General features: G+C 38.7%; 1 protein-coding gene across 1 annotated transcript; it reads right to left on the bottom strand.

Annotated features, from left to right (window-relative positions):
• Positions 1-18858: 18858 nt before the first annotated feature.
• Positions 18859-19649, bottom strand: LOC145112850 (uncharacterized). Its single transcript, XM_079048975.1, has 3 exons — positions 19403-19649; positions 19195-19298; positions 18859-19095 (listed from the first exon to the last, which is right to left on the bottom strand). The coding sequence occupies exons 1-3, from the start codon at positions 19647-19649 to the stop codon at positions 18859-18861; spliced, it is 588 nt and encodes a 195-aa protein (XP_078905101.1).
• Positions 19650-21872: the final 2223 nt, after the last annotated feature.

Genomic DNA, 21872 nt, shown 5'->3' with positions numbered 1-21872 from the left:
TTTTCTCCACTGACCAATATGGACTGGCTTTTTGCATCACCCATCACTGCCCTGAATATAGAGTTGTATTTGATCAGAAAGAGGCTAAAATGTGATATAATCATCAACTATTGATGAATTGACAAAAAAAAAGTACACCTGTAAGATGTGTCTGCCACAGTAAATACATGGGGGCTTAGCTCACCAAATGGAGCTCCTTTATATTGCTCCATCATGTAGACATTATAAAGATGAGGAAGCTTTGTGAACGGGTTCAAAACAATTAGGATAATTCCTGTTTATGTCTAATATAAACACCAAGAACAGATTCGAAATGAAGCAATGCAAAAATCAAGGATAATGTAGTATGAAGAAAGGTAAAAGAGTGTTATAGAAGAAGTACATCAAGTGATGTATACAAAGAACAAAGTTCACCAACCTCACTAAGCAAATTAGCTGATCCCTTTGTGAAATAATTCACTTTACTCAACTGTCTTATGTATCACTATCTCTTACTCTAAAATGAAAGAGAATCACAACATCTTGGATAACTTTAAAGGAGAAGTATGTATGTATAACCAATAATAAAAATACATATAGAGTTATAAATGATAACTAGTCAAATGAATCTTCATAAATTTATTTGTATAAAGATATTTGTTGCCATTCAATTATTATATATTAGCCATTCATGATATGCAAGGTGCATTCTCAAATTTCCAATATTTCTCTTCAACTAGGAATATATGTTTGATTTTAGCAAATCCAATTAAAAGATGTAACTTACATATATCTCGTTAAGAGAATAATGTTTCTTAAGATTAGCAAGTACTCCTGGTTCATTCAAGTAAGCCAATTTGGTCAGATCATCCACCCCACCACACTCTACATCAACATCTCTTAGTAACAGCTTCTCCGCAAAAGTCAACACCTTCATAATGACATGAAATGATAGAGTGATCAAAACTGAACTTACACTTGTCACGTTATGTTGTCTGAATGGTTCAGTGGTTTCCAGATAATTCTCTTTCATAAAATCTCAAACTCTCGGTTAGTTGTCATATTCCCTGATAAGGTAAAATCAATATTATTTAAAATCAATTAATCAAATGCTTTTAGAATGGAAGAAGAACTTACCTTCACAAATAACAAGGATAGATGTTGGAGGGATTCCGGAGGAGCAGACGATGTCGGAGGATATCTGGAGGAGTAGAAGGTGTAACATCGACTGGAAGGCGACCACGAAGAGCCAGAGAAGGTTGGTGACGGTGGCTTATATTCACCGGAGGCGGCAGAACAACAAATCTATATACCCACCTCCTATCGGTCGGACAAGAACTCATCGATAGAGCAAGTTTCTCTCGAATTTCTTGTGACAGACGACCTAATTTTACCCGCGGTTCCTTGAAATTCACCTCCATGTGCTCCGATTAAGCAATAATTTAGGAAGGAAAAACTACACAATCTCGTTCAGCGGCTGAAATCAACTCAATCGAAGAGTAATCACCGAGTCAGCAGCGTAGATCGTAGTGCAAAAGCAGATTTTGAGCGATTCTTGAGCGTAGAAACAGATATGAGAGAACGGAGCCCTCTCCCTTGTATATTTGGGAAGAATTCGAATAAAAAAGAAATTAAGAGAAAATAAAGATAAAATGCATTAATATTTGGGAGGGAGTTTAAATTTAAGGTGTGTGAAAGTGAAGTTCAAATAAAATCTCGAGTGGGAAATTGAAATTTTCATTTGAAATTTTGAATGATGGTGTTTATATATATATATATATATATATATATATATATATATATATATATATATATATATATATATATATATATATATATATATATATATATCTGTGTGTGTACGTGTATGTGTGTGTGAGTTTCTTTGAGACCAATGCAATATTATGATACAAAGGATGTGTTTTGTGACTATTCATTTTGGATGCAAAAAAAATGGAAATATTAAATAAATTAAAGCGAAGCCCTAAGTCATAAATCTTAAGACATATATAACTCTAAAACCCCAATTCATACATGAGAATTTATGAGCTTGTGGGAATAAGTGTACAAACCATTGGACTAAACTCGCAACAAAACGAAACTATTGGACCATCCTTGCAAGCCAAACCCATTTTGGACCAAACTTGCTAGTTTTGACATACCACAAAGACCAAATTTGCAATTTTTTCATATAGGTAATGGTATGTATGTAGTCATGAGCCAAAAGTCTTAAGCCCTTAGTCCTATACATCAAGTCCTAACTCATAAGAAATAATTCATACACCAAAAGTCATATGACTTAAACCCTAAGCCTTGGTACATAAGCCATAAGCCATGACAAATGAGCCATAAGCCATAAACTATAAGCAATATGCCATAAACCCTAACTTATAAACACTAAACCATAAGCCATGGCATACGAGCCATAAGCCATAAGTCATAAGCCATAAGCCATGACATATGAGCCATGGGGCTTAATCACCTAAGCCCCAAGCCTTAAACCCTAAGTCATAAGCCTTAAGCATTTAGTTGTAATCCATAAAACATAAGCCTTAAGCAAGGTGCCATAAGAAATATCTAGTAATCCATAAACCCTAAACCCTAGGCTATAAGCATAATCCCTACACCTTACGCGTTAAGCAAGGTGCCATAAGAAATATCTAGTAATCCATAAACCATAAACCATAAGCCAAAATCCCTAAGTCCTACAACATAATCCCTAAGTCGTACACCTTAAGCCTTAAACCATAAATATTAATCTATAAGCAATATGTTATAAGCATTAACCAAACCCTAAACCATTAACCAAAAGCTACAAGTTTGGCCCAAAATGGGTTTGGCTTGCAAGGATGGACGAATGGATTCGTTTTGTTGCGAGTTTAGTCCAATGGCTTGTACACTTATTCCCACAAGCTCCTAACTTCTCATGTATGAATTGGGGTTTTAGAGTTATATATGTCTTAAGGTTTATGACTTAGGGCTTCACTTTAATTTATTTAATATTTCCATTTTTTTGCATCCAAAATGAATAGTCACAAAACACATCCTGTCACACCCCCAAACCAGAACGGTGGAAACGTTCGGGGGCGGAGGACGTCATGTACAGTATAATAACAATGCATAATAGTAAAGCAAGCAACAACATCATCCATTGAATTAATAGTATAATTTTAATACAAGTGTGTTCTATATAGTTTATAAGACACGAAAATATGAATCAAAATAAAAGACGAGTCTTGAACATGCTCCGTCTTCTCAAAACCTGGTCATCGGTACCTGTCTACTGGTGACCTGAGAATACAAGTTATTTTGAAAGAGCAGATCAGCATTAAAGCTGGTGAGTTCATAAGTATTTAATGTCATTGTTTGTATATGTTTGATGAAAGTGTTTGTAAATGTTCATTGTAAAAGTTTGTAAGTGTTTGATGTAAATGTTTGTAAACTTCCTAGAAAATCCTATATTTTCTACTAAAGTAGTCTTCTACCAAGACCTAACTGTTCTTTTTGTAAAAGTGAGTGTTTTTCCCAAGTGTGACTATCATTACCAAAATATAGTTTTCATTACCGTTTATGTGAGAAGATCACAATGTGAATGAAATGGGAAAATAAGTATGTGTTGTAGTTTTCTATATAAGTAACTACCAATGCACTAACTACCTTAAACATGTTTGTTTAATTAAGGTAAAATGTGATGAGGTTATAACCATACTTGATTGACTAGTAAAACACGACGATCAAAGACGTCGAAATGGTATGACATTCGTCACCTGTAGACCTGCAGGTCCCACTGTAGCTAGCAGTAAGGTGTAGGATGGTCAATCCCGTATGGATCTATACACACATTCCTGCTCTCCCTCCAGGAGACTCTGGTTACAAAACGTGACACAACAGTATATTGCCGCATCATGAAGTAGTGGCTCACATTAAAGTTATAGTATTCTTGTATTTGTATAGTATGTTCTCTCTGTTCTAGTGTTTAGTATGCTCTCTAGTGTGTAGTATGTTCTCTCTGTTTCTCGTTATATTATGTTTGAACTGACTCTTGTATGTTTCATTGCTCTAGAATTAGTGTGTAGTAATCCACTAAACTATACCTATTATAGTTTACTAGTGATGTTGTTTGTATGACTGAATCATGTTTGTACACCTTTGCTAACCAAAGGTATTGAACTGATGTATGAACTTTTATATCTATACACATATACATAATACATAACTAAGATTCAAACGACATTCGGACAAACAACCGATACCCTAAGTCCACAACCAAACATGGAATAGGAAATAAGGCGAGCTATCAGTCCTAAGTCCTTTCAACCTTATTTATATAACTATATCTGTATAGACATGATTTTGAGAATATATAAGTTTAAAAAGGGTTTCATAAAATGATTAAGAGTTTAACATATAAAAGAGTTTATAAAACGATTTGAAGCAGTTTGTTTGACAACATAGTTTTGAAATATAAGAAATTCACTAGTTTGATAGTTATTAATCACATGTGATTGATATAATAACTATAATGTTTTCAAATTGTATTCCCCCCATAAAAGCATTTAAAATCATTTAAAAGATAAGTTAGGGGTATGAACTCACTTGTAGTGAGTGATACGAATGTAAGTCCGATATAGGATGTTAAGTGTCAAGTGAAGCCTCGAGCATAAACGGATCCTATTAAGCATATAATGATACATATATGTATATAATTAGTGTATACACAACTAATCATGTAAGGAAAAACACCATAGAAACTAGGAAACACTTAGATTTAAGTGTTATAAGTTCATAGGATTGCCTATAAGGGGTTTATGGCCACACTAGTGTGTGTACGGCCAAGAGGTATACAGCCACATGTGTGTACGACCACATGTGTTCACGGCCACATGTGTTCACGGCCCAATGAGTATACGACCGTACACTCATGAAGGCACATGCAAAAGAGTGTTTTAAGGTCCTAATAAACATCTAGGAACTGTGCTTGGTCCATTGCTTAGCCCTAAGGAAGGTTGATGACCAATCTAAGAACATTCACAAGGGTTTACGGCCACATGGGGTGTGTACGACCGTACACCCTTGATGTTCTTGCTAAGATGATCGATTTTATGATGAACATCAAGAGTTTCTACTAGAAATCAAGCACATGGAAGAGATACTTACGAATTAGAAGCCTTTAGGGGTGTTTAAGGTCCAAGAACTAGTAGGTGTTCTTGGTGTTCTTGGTGAATGTGATGAATACTTGAAGATCTACCCAAAAAGATGAATTCCATGGATGAAATCAAAGGGTGACACTAGATCAAGCTATGAATCAAGAAATCAACGGAAGAAATACTCACATTCTTGATCGAGGTGAACAAGTTGATGATAGTTGAGAGAGAAATCTGATTTCTTGGCTTGGATGAGTGAGAAATGAAGGTATAACTCATATCTATACATGAGTTCAAGGCCCTAATGGGTGTACGGTCGTACACCCATGTGTACACCATGTGTACGGCCGTACATTCCTTTTAAAGGTGTGTATGGCTTGAATGAAACATGGTGAACTTTAAGTAACTCATTTCTAGACCCTAACTTTGAATGTAATAGGTTTCGAATTCTCAAACAGACTCTAAACAAAGCTAAAAGATAGCAGAAACGAGTCTGACTTTGATTGAATTGAATAGTTGGACAAGATAGAAATTTCGGGTTGTCACACATCCTTTGTATCGTAATATTTCATTGGTCTTAAAGAAACTCACACACACATACACGTACACACACACACACACATATATATATATATATATATATATATATATATATATATATATATATATTCAAAACTATTTTAAATTTCTCCTCAAAATTTTAGTTTGAGTTTCCCAGTATAATTTAACTCTTCACACAAAAAATTAAAAGCCCTAATTATATTTCCCACCTAAAACTTGGCTATAACATTCCAATCAGTTCGTCGGTGTAACAACGTAAATTTTCAACTAATTTTTTTTTTCATTTTTAAATCACATAATTCTCATAACATATTTTATAAAAATCTCATTTATTTAATTTATAAACGCAACTCCATGTTTGTTTGATTAATAATCCAGGATCCTCGAAACATAACTCTTTCTCTGTTGTGTACAATCAAACCGGTGCCTTCCCGCGATCCCGAGAAAAACCTGAAACAGACAGCACATAACACGGTAAGCACGAAGCTTAGTGAGTTCTCCAACTCATTAGCCACTCGAGGCTATATCACTGTAAGACCCTCTGGTCAATATGTCTCAGTGGGACCCTCCAGTCCCACAACTCCGATGGACCCTCTGGTTCTAACTCTGTAAGCTCAACATAACATACAACATAAATCACAAAGACATAATGCAAGATATCACAATAATCAAGATAAGCACATAAGGCATCTCAGTCACAAAAAGCTACCACTCATGGTAAGTATAGTGAGAAGACTCACCTCGCAAGTAGAGTAAGCAACTCTTGCACCCGACTTGCTAATCTAATCCCCGCCTAACATATGTCACAATTACCACCAATTAATACATGACATGAATATCCCATAAAGTTAGGTTAACTCCTCTACCAAGTCCCAGGAGGGTAAAAAGACCCTTTTGCCCCTCAAAAGTCCACATTTGCTCGAAACCCTAAAAGTCAACGAAGAGGTCAACACAAGCTGCGCATGCTGGGCGTACGTCTAGCCATGCATGCAACAGGGTGGCTCAGTGCTACACTGCGCGTAACTGGGAGTACGCTCATCGTACGTCCCAGTCTTGCTTATTCCACTCTATTGGTCTTAACTCATTAAGACAAAGGCTACCATCTCAGATCTCGGTCCAATAAAGTCTCTTTTAGCATAAAGTTGGTGACTTTAAGCCCCCCTCAAGGTTGTATAAGTCTAGATCTCATATAATCTCACTCATTCACCATAAAAATCCTCATATCTCTTAAATGGGGAGGTCTTGACAACTAAGACTCCATTTTTATGAACTTTAGCATCTGAATACATCAAAGAGGACATGTATAAGGCTCTGGGGTGGACCAACTCATAAATCTTCAAGCTTTGGGGACATAAACCCTAAAATGGACCTTTAAATGAACTATGCAAAATAAGAGCAAAGCTTTGAGCTTGATACCTCTGAATGTTGCTCCATCCACAAGGAAACTCAGATCCAAAAGCTTGAATGCCGACTCTTCTTCCTTCAAAGTTGCTTCTTCTCAAAAGAATTCCATAAGATCACTTGATAAGCCTCCAATGCACACACAAGCTAAAAACGAGATTTAGGGTTTTGAGAGAGGTAAGGTGCTGGAAATGGTGGTTGAATATGAAGGCATATTGTTCCTTAAATAGGGATACCTCAACACATTAGGGTTTTCTACCAGGACCTAGTACGCCCAGCGTACTAGGTGGCCTTCGCGTTTCTTCCACGCACATTAGTACGCCGAGCGTACGCATAATTACACCCCGCGTACTCAATTGCCACACATTTCACAATAAGGGCTAAACTTGCCAAATCTTCAAAATACCGTGGCTCCTTCGTTACAAGTCCGTTTACAACGGATCTTATACCCACGGAAAGGTGACGAGAAGCCCTACGCTCCCAGCAACTCGTCCCCAGCCCCCGGGGCTTCCTCATGCCCGAGTTGCAGCCCACAAATCCCTAAATCAGGGACGATCCAGAACAGGATGTTATAATTCTCCCCCACTTGAATTAGATTTCTCCCTCGAAATCGCTCCTTTTCAACACATAGATTGAACCCAAAAACCCGAGAAGCACCACCGAAAGGGACTCATATCATACAACAATCTCCTCTAAGGATACCTGAACCCAACAAGAGCTCCCAAACCCGAAAAGGTCAGACCCCTTCTGTCGCTGCGGTACTCGTTCTGTCTCTCCAGAACTTGCAAACTCTAGTGGTCTGTCTCCCTGCCAGACCACCCTCGCAAAATTCATCTAGTTAACCGCTCATCGAATAACAGACTCTAAGAAAACTCTATCAACTCTGATTCTCTAATCGACCCCGGTCGTAACTCAAAAGGAATAGAAAGGTCATATCTCACCAAGGACCCACCGCCTGAGAAGCTACCAGAACTCTTCTGAAGGAATGATCCTCAAACTCCCATAATCATAAACTTCAGTTCCTCTCAAATGTTCCTCCCGACACTGAACACCAGGTCAACTCCCAATTCGATGGTTGGGCCTTCAAAGATACTCATTTCTCGTCCAACCAGTCAATCTTTATAACTCCCTTTCATACTAGCTATCTCAGCCCTTCATATGACACGCGTGGTCACGAAGTTCACCTTTCCTCAAGCGAACACTACAATCCCTTCTTGGAGTCACCTCACTCCCGACCTCGATCGTCTACTACTTACTAGTTCCGTGTGTCTCGTGGTTCTTCCCAAACCAACGAACTAGCTCACTCAAATCTAAAACATCAGATGGAACATATCTCTCTAAGAATGAGATCCACCCGAAGTCTCAACTACTCGTCCTCCACACAGTTAGAACCAAACTCACTCACCAAAGTCTGTTCTGACACAGGATTGGGACTACCCGTCCCAATCTAGCACTCAACTCATGATCCTCGATCCACGATTATACACAGTCATTACACCTCGGTCCGTCCGATTCGCGACAACCCCTCTTTAACTCAAAACACAACGGTTTTCAACCACTGCCGAGTTCCAAGTCTCGCCCTTGATTCGGCCCCCAGGTTCTCACAGACTCTTCTAGTAAGGCTACCCATGCCTAAGAGCCGCTCTACATCATATCCTGTCTAATAAGGCTGTGGCTCCCCGCAGTTATACGACACTTTCTCTCACTTACTAACAAGTGCTACGGCTCCCTGTCGCCTATGGCACTCTCTCATTGCCTCGCAAATGCTACGACCCCCCATAGTCTTGCAAAACTCTTTCTCTAACTCACGTATTCTACGGATCCCCGCAGTCACACGATACTCTCCCTCTCTGACTTAGTGAATACCACGGCTCCCCGCAGTATCATGATACCCTTTCTCTGACTCACGTATCCTGCGGCTCTCCGCAGTCACACGATACCCTTTCTCTCACTGACTCATGGATGCTACGGCTCCCCGTAGTCTTACAACACTCTCTTACTCACTGAATCGCCATGGGCTCACTCCCTGGTTTTTCCCCGATAATCCTAAGTGATTACCCCCACTCGGATCCACCCGCTCTCTTATCACCTCGTAATCTTATCATCAAGTCATCACTACACTGAGTTCGCTAACTCATGCTCCACAACCCAACATAGATAATTGCACACACCCACTCAGTTTATGCACCACCGCTCCTGATGTAAGTTCTCGTAGGCAAGGCACTTTTCTCAGCACCGATACACCCTTAGACAGTCCCACTCCGATGAAAATTATCTGCTGGGTTCCCACTGGAACAATAAAATCGCTTGGGTACCTCGGTACACCATCACAACATCCCACGATGTCTTGCCTCAACTACTGATCTTCCACTTACACAACTTGAAACCTCGAAATATTCTCATATCAGAAATTGAAACACGAAAGAAATCGTCAAAGACTGAAACATGCTGACGATAATTCAAAGCTCCATCCTTTACTGCTCACCATTTATACGTAACTACTCACACCGACTCTGCAATTGATTGACAAATCAACTGCTTCTCCTCCAGGAGTATAAATCACAATCTATACCGACACCCACAAATCTCAGCAATTGCACCCTGAAATCAGCGACCCAACCGCCTCGAACTCAACATTTGCAAACCTTACACCTCGCTTCATCCGCCAATAACCCAGATTTCCTGTGTCCGCACCGCAGATCTCCATAACCAACTCTCTATCAGTACCTGAACAAATCACTGATCCTCTTAATATATACTCAGTCCTCCCCCACTCAGGGTTCGACCCATCACCAATTGGCATACCCACAGTCTACCCCACAGACTGCTCCATCGGGTACATCGCACTTAGCTCCTGGAACGTACCACGTAATAACATCAATGATCTTCCCAACGGAAGCCAACCAACTCCAAATATCCCGTAACTCAGACAAAAATCTCATAATTCTCTCGACGTGGCTGCCTCTAGTCATCTCGAAGCCTCAGACCGACACACCGCCGGATGCCCCAACTGTTCCAAAATAATTCTGACTCTCGGTCCGGAAATAATCCACTGTCACACACCTCATCTCTGGCTCCTCGACCAGCCTCCCAATACGGGAATCATCATCAAAGCACGAGACCTCACTCTCACGGCCGATATACAACATAACGATGAGGGCCACTGCCCTTGTATACTCCTCTTGATCACTTGGAATTGCTGCTAAAAACATGCCTGACTCAACGAAGGCATCTCGTTGTCCTCATCTCCATCTCCACTAATAGTTCCCTCGTAGCATAAGGATTACCTCGCAGCAAACATACAGCCCAAATACTCTTGTGAAAAGGTTGCAACCCTATGCTACCCCACGGGGTTTACCTCTAACTCTGAAACCGAAAGCTCAATATCTCATTTTGCTTCTCTCAGGAAACGGGAACATCGCAACTCTTGTCACAGAAAGCGACATCTCAACTATCGACCGACTGCTCAACTCAGGCCGCAATTCTCCATAAAGTCTCATCTCTACTCATCCCTGTGTCTTGCGACTCCAACTCGCATCTCACCACGAAATCTCTCGAAAACTAACTCGATTCCTTCTCTAGGTATGCTCCACTAAAACTCGATCGACATGGCCCTCTAGCCCCATACTCTATCACATCTGATCTCAGTCTAATCAATCACAGCGGGATAACTGGTAAAACCAGAAACACTAACTGCCACGAATCATGGAACCCGAACCATGTGATCTCCTCTCAATCTGATACGAATCATGGTACTCAAACCATGTTATCTCTCTTCTCAACCTGCTACTTAGAACCTCTGGAATTTTCCCTATTTCAAGTATGGGTCCTCTGCTTTCAGTAGTACGGGCCCATCCTACCTACCACATCTACCCATACTTTCCACACGGATCGTCCCAGTTTTCCTAAGTAGCCGCTCAACTTTCTCCATCACCATTCTTGTGACACAGGCTCGCCCTCTGGCGCATACTTTTCTCCAACAGCGCACTCATAAGACTCAAATCACTCACTAGGCTCCCCTAGGTTCTCACACTTCTCTGCCATCAGCTGCTGAAGAACTCCTTATGATGTCAGTCATCTACCTCCTGAATAGCGTCATATTCACTTGGTAGCTGGCTCTCATTATCAAGAGTTCCACAAAGCACAAAGCAAGCAGCATTCGAGCATCGAATAACCTAAACCGGTGCTAACACACCAGTCGAGCACATAATTCCACTTGCTCTTCTCACGGCCCAAAAGGCATCAATGTACTCAGGCTATCTCACCTCCAGCCTCTCATGGTATCTAATTACTCTTCTCAGTAGACTCTCCCAATGCTCATCTAGGTATCTCTCCTAGATTATCTCTCGACTCATAACTCACTCCCTAAGTGATTCTTGCTAGATACTCTTACTCAGCACATACTCAAGGCACATAACAGATAGCAACAACCCCTAGGCTAAGGCATCACAAATCAGGCAACTATAGCCTTAAAATATGGAATACCTAGCCTATCCTCTAGCATGCATAATATCTTCTAACATCTCATACATATCTCATATCATAAATATCTCATAACATAAAATAAGGGTATTTTGGGAAATCACTGTTCGGGCTCTGGCTGATTGTACACACTGCTCCAACTCGTTTTCTCTTAAACTCTTTCACATTTAGAAAAATTTATCTCTTTTGAAAATATTTTCTTGAATCCTCAGTCTGAGTCCAGACATACCCGAAGGTGCATCCGAATCCCTCAAACCAAGGCTCTGATACCAACTTGTAACAACGTAAATTTTCAACTAATTTTTTTTTTCATTTTTAAATCACATAATTCTCATAACACATTTTATAAAAATCTCATTTATTTAATTTATAAACGCAACTCCATGTTTGTTTGATTAATAATCCAGGATCCTCGAAACATAACTCTTTCTCTGGTGTGTACAATCAAACCGATGCCTTCCCGCGATCTCGAGGAAAACCTGAAACACATAGCACATAACACGGTAAGCACGAAGCTTAGTGAGTTACCCAAAATACCACACACAGCTCATGAGCCACTCGAGGCTATATCACTGTAAGACCCTCTGGTCAATGTGTCTCAGTGGGACCCTCCAGTCCCACAACTCTGATGGACCCTATGGTCCTAACTCTGTAAGCTCAACATAACATACAACTTAAATCACAAAGACATAATGCATGATATCACAATACTCAAGATAAGCACATAAGGCATCTCAGTCACACAAAGCTACCACTCATGGTAAGTATAGTAAGAAGACTCACCTCGCAAGTAGAGTAAGCAACTCCTGCACCCGACTTGCTAATCTAATCCCCGCCTAACATATGTCATAATTGCCACCAATTAATACATGACATGAATATCCCATAAAGTTAGGTCAACTCCTCTACTAAGTCCCAGGAGCGTAAAAAGACCCTTTTGCCCCTCAAAACTCCACATTTGCTCGAAACCCTAAAAGTCAACGAAGAGGTCAACACACACCGCACACGCTGGACGTACATCTCACTTCGTTGGGCGTACGTCTAGCCATGCATGCTACGGGGATGGCTCAGCGCTACGCTGGGCGTACGTCCCAGTCTTGCTTATTCCACTCTATTGGTCTTAACTCATTAAGACAAAGGCTACCATCTCAGATCTCGGTCCAATAAAGTCTCTTATAGCATAAAGTTGGTGACTTTAAGCCCCCCTCAAGGGTGTATAAGTCTAGATCTTATATAATCTCACTCATTCACCATAAAAATCCTCATATCTCTTAAATGGGGAGGTCTTGACAACCAAGACTCCATTTTTATGAACTCTAGCGTCTGAATACATCAAAGAGGACAGGTATAAGGCTCTGGGGTGGACCAACTCATAAAGCTTCAAGCTTTGGGGACATAAAACCTAAAATGGACCTTTAAATGAACCATGCAAAATAAGAGCAAAGCTTTGAGCTTGATAACTCTGAATGTTGCTCCATCCACAAGTAAAATCAGATCCAAAAGCTTGAATGCCAACTCTTCTTCCTTCAAAGTTCCTTCTTCTCAAAATAATTCCATAAGATCACTTCATAAGCCTCCAATGTTCACACAAGCTAAAAACAAGATTTAGGGTTTTGAGAGAGGTAAGGTGCTGGAAATGGTGGCTGAATATGAAGGAATATTGTTCCTTAAATAGGGATACCTCAACACATTAGGGTTTTCTTCCAGGACCTAGTACGCCCAGCGTACCCTCTGGTATGCCCAGCGTACTAGGTGGCCTTCGCGTTTCTTCCACGCACATTAGTACGTCGAGCGTACGCATAATTACGCCTCGCGTACTCAATTGCCACACATTTCACAGTAAGGGCTAAACTTGCCAAATCTTCAAACTATCGTGGCTCCTTCGTTACAAGTCCGTTTACAATGAATCTTATACCCACAGAAAGGTGACGAGAAGCCCTACGCTCCCAGCAACTCGTCCCCAGCCCCCGGGGGTTCCTCATGCCCGGGTTGCAGCCCATGAATCCCTAAATCACGGACAATCCAGAACAAGATGTTACAGTCGGCCTCTCCATACAGATCACTCTTCACCGACATCTCCACCATACGATCTCCTGATTGCTAGCACCTCTCTGTGACTCATCTGCAACCACTTTTCGCCTTATTGCAACCTGCATGTCTCTAAATATCGAAGCAATATACTACCTCCCATGCCCGTGTTCCCCTTTACGGATACTGATGGATGTTGGGTCAAAAATATGGTTTATACTTTACTTTTCTAGGCATTAATAGTTTTTGGTCGTGTAAGTGTGTGAATCTTGTGTAAGGGAACTTCATTTTAATCAATACATTCAAGATTCATCATCTTCTTCTTCTCCTTCTCTTCTATTTGATCTGACATCATCCAATTGATTGGGATTCCGCACCATCAATTGGATCTGATTGATACACAAGCAGATTAGGGACTGACAATGGACGACTCCACCTTCCTCACCAACGATTGATGTTTCTCATATTCACCCTACATGACGCCCATCGCTCTCACCTTCACCAGATGGCCCGTTACCTCGCCTCCTACCTTTTTCTCATACCTCTCCTTTAAGAACCATAACTGTTCAAAACCCGATTGAAGCAATAGATTGCAATCGATATGTATATATTCGATTATTATAGACACTCTATTCACGTAATCACAATCACTGTCTCATTGCATCCTCGGTTCCTGTCTCTTCACGCAGCCATTGGCAAATCGCTTTTCTCTTCCTGCTACTGTATCACTACACCACTATAGCCCCACATCACAGTGACACCTGCCCCCAATTACAGTGGTGTAGCCACCATAGTAGCGGCACCAGGTACCACCTCCAGCATTGCATTAGCTATAAGTTATTCTTTCTTTCCTTTCAGACTTTTAGTTGTGTTTTCTTGCTATTAGTCAATAGTTCAGTTTGTATTTGGAGAATATCCATAATTGGGATGCTGAAAGTTGTGTTTTCTTTCTTTCTTTCCTCTCAGACATACCATTTGTCGCCTCTCCATTTCAGGTATGCTTCTTGTTCTTAAGGTCTCTCTCTGTTTTTGTCTTGTTTGTATCTATGTGACCTCATCTTTATTTTTGAGTCTCATTGCTGCGATTTGAAGGGGCTAAAACGTAGATAGGAACCTATGACATGTTATGCTTGGTCTAATGGGATAGACTTGATACTTAGATTATTATAAAAAAACAATAGTTGCAAATTATTATTTGAATCTGGAATGATGTGTTTGATTGTAGAATTTCTTTACATGTAGTTAGCATATAAGAATTGTCTTGGAGAGGTCAAAAGCAATATGGTTTGGGAGAGATACACTTGGAAGGCAAAGCCTTCTTCTTTATTGGCCAAGTACAAAAGAGACCTGATTCACGCTTTCTTCTGAATCAACACCTGCAATTTGATGAACTGCATTGTTGGGAAGAACTACATGTAGGGCCTATAACCTGTCTATGAATTCACCAATAATGGATGATAATCTGATGGGTGAAGTCAAAAGGCATAATTGGGAGGACCCCTTGCTGGAAACTCGTTGAGTGGGATAAAACTTTTGTTGAACCCAAACCTAAAGATTTTACCGAATATTTTTTTACCATATTATACCATCAAACTTTTTTGGTGTAATATTGTTATAACACAAAGTTAATTTTTCAATTTTTTACTGTAATGGTAGATGACATGTTATAACATAAACTGCATATTATAGCAATGTACTTTCGTTATGCAATGTTAGACAAAGTTGTATTCTTTTCATTTATTAATCATACTTTTCTGTTAAAGAAAGTTGTATTCTTTTTATTTTTTAATGGTGTATGATCTGGTGCAGTTAAAAGAATAGATGACAAAAAGGGCAATTTGGTCCTTTCTTATAGCTGTTATTCAATACAACTATATTGTTATTTGTTTTTGTTTTTATTATTTTTATTATTTTTTTTTGTTTTTTCAGAAATTGTTTTTTTAGGTAACTTTACAAAACTGCCATTCAAATTTTTTCATTAATTTATACAACCCTTTAATTGCAAATAAAGCAATGTAATTTTGTAAAATGGCATGATTGACCGTTTTGTTCATTTTTAGTTCTGCCAAATGATATCAAAGAAAAAAATGGTCAAATTTACGAGTCGTCCAAAAAGTCTAAAATTGTCATTTTTTTGTATAATAACTTAACCAGGAAACAATTTCAGTTTTACATCAACAAATTTTCATTTTATGAAGACTATTTTTTAAACTTACAAATACAATAGTACAACCAGAATGAACATTACATAAATATAGTAACATATTCAATAAACGACCCATAATTATACCGGTAAGACATTATTGTTCTTTTATAACTATATTTACATATAGACACATATAATAACTGTAATCATAACAAAATGTAACTTACACTCACAATATTTGTTTCTTCTCAAAGCCAAGTCATCATATTTTGACACACCTAATAAAAAGTAAATGACCATAAACAACCAATACTAACTTGGTTTCTTGCGTTTATTAAGTACAACTAGTACAGAACCGCCCTATGGACACACAAATATTTAGTGTGACCATATGTATCACCTTTTAGCTACTTTGTCTGGTATGTGTCTAAAAAGTCACCAGGTTATAAACACACATACAATTGCCTCAAGTCACAATACGTTTATCTATTGTCTCTTATAAAAAAGGTATGACAATGATAATCGATACATGTGGCTGATTGTGACCTATGGCCTCAGTGTTCGAGTGTGACTAATATTTGTCACATTTGGTATAATTAAGTGTGGTTAAAGTTTTGATTATCTATATAATGGCCACACAAACTAATTTAAATGTATCCAAAAACAGTCTCTAAATTTTTTTAGCGACCTTTGGCCACACTTTTAATAAAAAGTGTCACAGACCGTTTTTCGGAAAGTGTGACCATAGGTCATTTTTGTACTAGTGTAATAAATAGTGAAATGCATCTTTTGAGTAGGCTTCATGGGTGGCTTAAGCTTCAACCAAATTCCGAAGCTCAACATGAGTCTGAAAGTCTGGAAGAAGTACTTGTCTGACCAGTGTAGTCATAAAAACAAGTATGTTTTGGATTTATTTAAGTGTCTGGATAGAATAGAAATCTCAAGAAAAATAAATCTTTTAGGAAGAAATATCTTAGGTCGAGAACATCTCATTAAGATCTCGCAAAAAAAAAAATAACGAGATTTCAAGGTACAAACCACTTGGGTTTATTTCGTGAATTCAATGGTGAAAAATCTAGAACATATTAGTTGTTCACCGTCAATTCAAAAATGTGTTTTGGACTTTGGGTTTCACTCAATTCGTGGTGATCACGAATTTGAGATCATAAACACAGATGTTGTGTAACCATAAACCTCAGTGGTGATTTCTGAGAGTCTCGAGGGTTACAATTATGGAACTGAAAATGATGGAGAAATGTTGGAGGTGGTTCCGAAGATGAAATGTACCTATGCTATATATAAAACTAACCAAGCAGGGAACTCTTAACTCAGTTGAGAAGAGTAAGGTAGCTCAATGACTTACGTGAATTTATAGCCTATTTGGGAAGAAACGATTTGTGTTATCGATTCATTAAGGATTCAAACATAGAGTCTTAGAGGCTTAGGACAACATGCAACAGCATGCTTCTAGGGACACTTAACTAGTGCAAAGAATTCACAATTACAAACCTATCCCCATCTTTCAAAATTGAGAGCATAATTAAAATGTACCCGCGTCTAAAATACGTGTGGAAATTAATGCACAAAATAAAGAAAAATATTTTTGGTAATTTTGGGTTTTTCTGAAAAAGATAAAATAGAAAAATAGAGAAAATATTTTTGTAATTTTTGAATTTTCTGCAAAAGAAATAAAAACAGAAAAAATAAAGAAAATATTTTTGTAATTTTTGAATTTTCTGAAAAAGAAATTAAAACAGAAAAATAAACTTAAAAACAAAAATGTACAGTAACTTCCGAATCAGTCGAAAGAAACTTAATATACAAAGGATACAAAAACATCCGAACCTTTAGATGAACAGTGGACTCCGAGTCGTTTCGAGCGTTCGCAGCCACTCGGAACCGAAAGTATGGATTGCGAATCATTATGAGGGCTCGGAGCGTTCGGAGAAAGAACACTGCTTTACTTTACTGTGCTGTTTTCGGAACGAAATCTGCTTCTATCATCCCTAAGCCTTTTGGAATTTTATTGAAAGTTTGTTCAGGTAAGGGGATTCTCTTCATATAAATCTCGTAATCCCTAAGATGACTTTGAGTCCATATCACTTGCGAGGTACAAGAGGCAGCGGCGATATACTCAGCTTCAGCGGTAGACAAAGAGACGCATGTTTGCTTCTTTGATTGCCAACTTACGAGCTTGCCATCAAGAAAATGACATCCTCCAGTTGTACTTTTGCGATCAAGACCACATCCGCCAAGATCAAGGTTAGAGAATGCTTGCATAAAGAAACCTGAGTTGGAAGGGTACCAAATTCCGAGTTAGGTTGTTCGTTTAAGGTATCTGAAGATATTTTTTACTGCAGTCATATGGGGTTCGCAAGGATTTGCCTGAAACCTGGCACAATAGCAAATAGAAAACATAATTTCTGGACGACTCGTTGTTAGATACATCAATGAACCTCTCATTTGTTGATAGAGAGTCATATCAGCTGCTGGTTTGTCCAAGGACGATGTAAGTTTTGTTCCGAATGTGATAAGAACCTTGACTCTGGAATCTCCCACCATTCTAAACTTCGCAAGTAATGTCTTCGTATAAGCCTCCTGATTGATGAATATACCCTCATGACTCTGTCTAATATCCAAACCAAGGAAAAAGTTAATCGGACCCATTGAGCTCATCTCAAACTTAGTTTCCATCAATTTTCGGAATTCAGCAGTTAATCTAGGATTAGTGGATCCGAAAATGATATCATCAACATAGATTTAGACAATCATTAGATGGTCACCATCTTTCTTGTGAAAGAAGGTTGGGTCGACCGAGACTTGTTTAAACTTAGATTGTTTTAAGAATCTAGTGAAAGTTTCATACCATGCTCGTGGAGCTTGCTTTAAACCATACACAACCTTATCCAGAATGTAGCAGTGGTTTGGATATTTCTCGCTTACGAACCCTGGTGGCTGTTCCACATAGACTGTTTCTTCTAGTTCACCATTCAGAAACGTACATTTGACGTCCATTTGATAGACTTCAAAATTTTTATGAGCTGCATAGGCAAGAAAAATGTATACTGACTCTAGCCTTGCAACCGGTGAGAAAGTTTCTTCGTAGTCTATGCCTTCTTATTGACAATACCCTTTTACAACCAATCGAGCTTTGTTTCTTATTACGTTGCCTTCTTTGTCAATCTTATTGCGAAATACCCTTTTCAGACCTACAACCGATACATCCTTCGGAGTTGGAATCAGTCTCCAAACTTTATTGCGCTCAAACTCATTTAGCTCTTCCTGCATTACTTGCACCCAATCAGAATGATCGAGAGCAATCTTAACTGTATGTGGCTCAATTTTGGAAATGAACTAATTAAACATGCAAAATTCCATTTTGGAAAATAATGCAGTCTGATTCTCTTTTTGCTGAGTTTTAGTGGGAACACCGGAAGAAGTTGAACCAATCACTTGCGATTTGGGATGATCCTTGGTCCATTTAGCCAGTGGAGGGTAGTTCGGATCATAGGATGGATCCAATTTGGCATTTACATCTTCGAATTCCGACTGAGCATCTGAATCATTATTTTCATTTGCATCCTCATTCCCCCCTTGAATGTTGCATGTGGATGTTCATTCGGTATTGGGTTCTCCCCTGGAAGGGAGTGTCATGGCTGACTTCGTGATTTGCATTCCCCCACTAAACAGGAGAATCGGATGTAGAGGTTGATGTAGAACCCTCCCCCCTGAACAGGTGCATTTGTAGCTCGTGGTGGAGATGGAATCTCAGAGGTCTTCGGAATTTGAGGCTCTGCTTCAAGGTCTTTGACAACATCATCAATGATCTTCTTTAGTTCATCTTCCTTGTTATATGCTGCTTTTGATTCCAAAGAGATCGCCTTTTCTGGCTCATCAAACAGATTCATGAATTCCTCATAGATATTTGAAAGAGGAATCGTAATCGGATTTGTCTTAGGAAAAATCTCTTCAGATTGATAATCGACCTTCTGATACTTCTTCAAATAGTTGTCATCAAACGTGACATAATAGGTTTCTTCTATCTTTCTTGACTTTTTGTTTAAAATCCTATATGCCTTCGAAGTGAGAGAGTACCCCAAAAAGATCCCTTCATCTGCTTTCACATCGAACTTGTTCCTTTGTTCTTTAGAATTGAAAATGAAACACCTGGAACCAAAGACATGAAAGAACTTGACATTAGGTTTTCGTTTATATAGAATCTCATAAGGAGTGATTAAAAATCGTTTATTGATGAGAGATCAATTCTGAGTGAAACAAGCAGTTCCCATAGCCTCGGCCCAGAAGTAAAGTCGCAAGTTCACAAAAGATAACATGGTCCTCGCAGCTTCACACAGAGACTGGTTTCGTCTTTCAACGAATTCATTCTGCTGAGGAGTGTAAGGAGCAGAGAAGTTATGAGCAACTCCTTTTTCAGTCAGGAATTCTTCAAACACTTGGTTTTTGAACTCCAGACCATTATCACTACGAACTTTCTAAACTAGCTTTCGCAGTTGAAGCTCGATTTGCTTGATAAAGTCTTTAAGCTTGGAAGTGGCTTCTGATTTCTGTTTAAGAAAATAAACCCAGATAAATCTGGAAAAGTCATCAATAATAACTAGAATGTATTTGTTACCACCAATGCTCTCGATGGCAGAAGGACCACAAAGATCTATATGCAATAGTTCAATTGGCTCGATCATTTTGGTGTTGATGATAGTCAAATGACTCTTCCGACTTTGCTTTCCTAGCTCGCAAGCAACATAGAGATGTTCCTGTTGGGTTTTATGTACTATATCACTCCTATGGTGCACATACAACCCTAAATGCTTTGGATCTATGTTTTCTCTAGTTATACATGCAACGAAAATTTCCAAAGCATGAAGCCTACAACTAGCATACAATTTGACATATGAATCATAAAAGTAAGTTAGAAGAATACCTCTTAATTGTACATTGTAGATATTGGCCTTTTAAGAGCCTAGCACCTCAAGTGTGATGCCTCAAATATCTTACAACAAACCAAGAACAAAAGGAGGAACTTGAGAGAGATGTTTGGAGACACAAAATCGTCTAGGGCTTCTAAGAACACATAGTGCACGATTTTTGGCTTTAGAGGAATACATATATATTGTAGAATTCGAAGAGTCATAAGCAAACCCTAATTCTTACACTTAGGCTTATGATCCATAACACACATGGACTAACTCTTCATGGACTCTCAAATAAACTTAGTCCATCATGGATTAATAGCCCAAACCATATGTATCACTGATTTACATAATCAGTCCCGATTATTTAATTAGTCTCTTTTGATCCCTAAATTAATTCCAAATTAATTCTTGATCAATACTAATTAAATAATATGATTTCTCAATTAATATATTATATTTATAATATATTAATAAATCACAAATAACCTCTTTCTCAAATATCTATCCTATCAAATTGTTCCAGAGAGTTGCAACCCAAATGGACCATGCTTATATCGGGTCAAGTACATACCAATCATAGTTATGGGCTTAGACATCTAATCCAACAGTCTCCCACTTGGATAATTCTAATAACTATAATTGCAAGTACGACTTCAAAATCCGATTAGCAATCGTAGCTCTCAAAAAGACCGTTGTCGAACTCTAATCTTATTAGTAAGGCGTCTATAAGATAAGGGATCATATATTCCTTCATTCTAGATATCGTATGAACTGAGACATGGATTATAATCATTCTCTCTGTTCATGTGTTGTTTCCCGATTTACGATTTATGACGACTGACTAATTGAACAAATCAAATCAGTCCAAGATTGGCCGAGCGCTTAGGGTTGTCATCACTATATGATCGAGGGGCCCACAGATATCGCTTTTATCCCACATTGGGTAAAAGGAACAGATAAACTTCGACTCATGTGCTTTCTCTATTTACTCATCAAATCACACACAATGATGCGTTTTATAACACCAAGTTACTGGTGCGTTTACACACCATTAATGTGCAACCGACTTGTAAACTGCAACTCATATCTCTCCGTTTCAAGAATATAAGATATTATCGCCTCACAATCACTCGTGATAAAATCCATGAAGTGGTTCATGTGAGCGTGGGTTTAGTCCAATACTCAAATCTTATTTCAAGA

This window comes from Lactuca virosa, chromosome 5, assembly GCF_052849685.1.
Source record: "Lactuca virosa cultivar CGN04683 chromosome 5, Lactuca_virosa_CGN04683_v6, whole genome shotgun sequence".
In the NCBI taxonomy this organism is placed as follows: Eukaryota; Viridiplantae; Streptophyta; class Magnoliopsida; order Asterales; family Asteraceae; genus Lactuca; species Lactuca virosa.
This window is presented reverse-complemented; position numbering and strand designations above follow the sequence as displayed.

Coding starts and splice junctions, on each gene's coding strand:
- LOC145112850 (XM_079048975.1), bottom strand. CDS start 19,649: ATGAATCTGTTTGATGAGCCAGAAAAGGCGATCTCTTTGGAATCAAAA. Junction 19,299..19,402: donor GGGGGAATGCAAATCACGAA/GTCAGCCATGAC, acceptor ATAATGATTCAG/ATGCTCAGTCGGAATTCGAA. Junction 19,096..19,194: donor AGGATCATCCCAAATCGCAA/GTGATTGGTTCA, acceptor ATGTTTAATTAG/TTCATTTCCAAAATTGAGCC.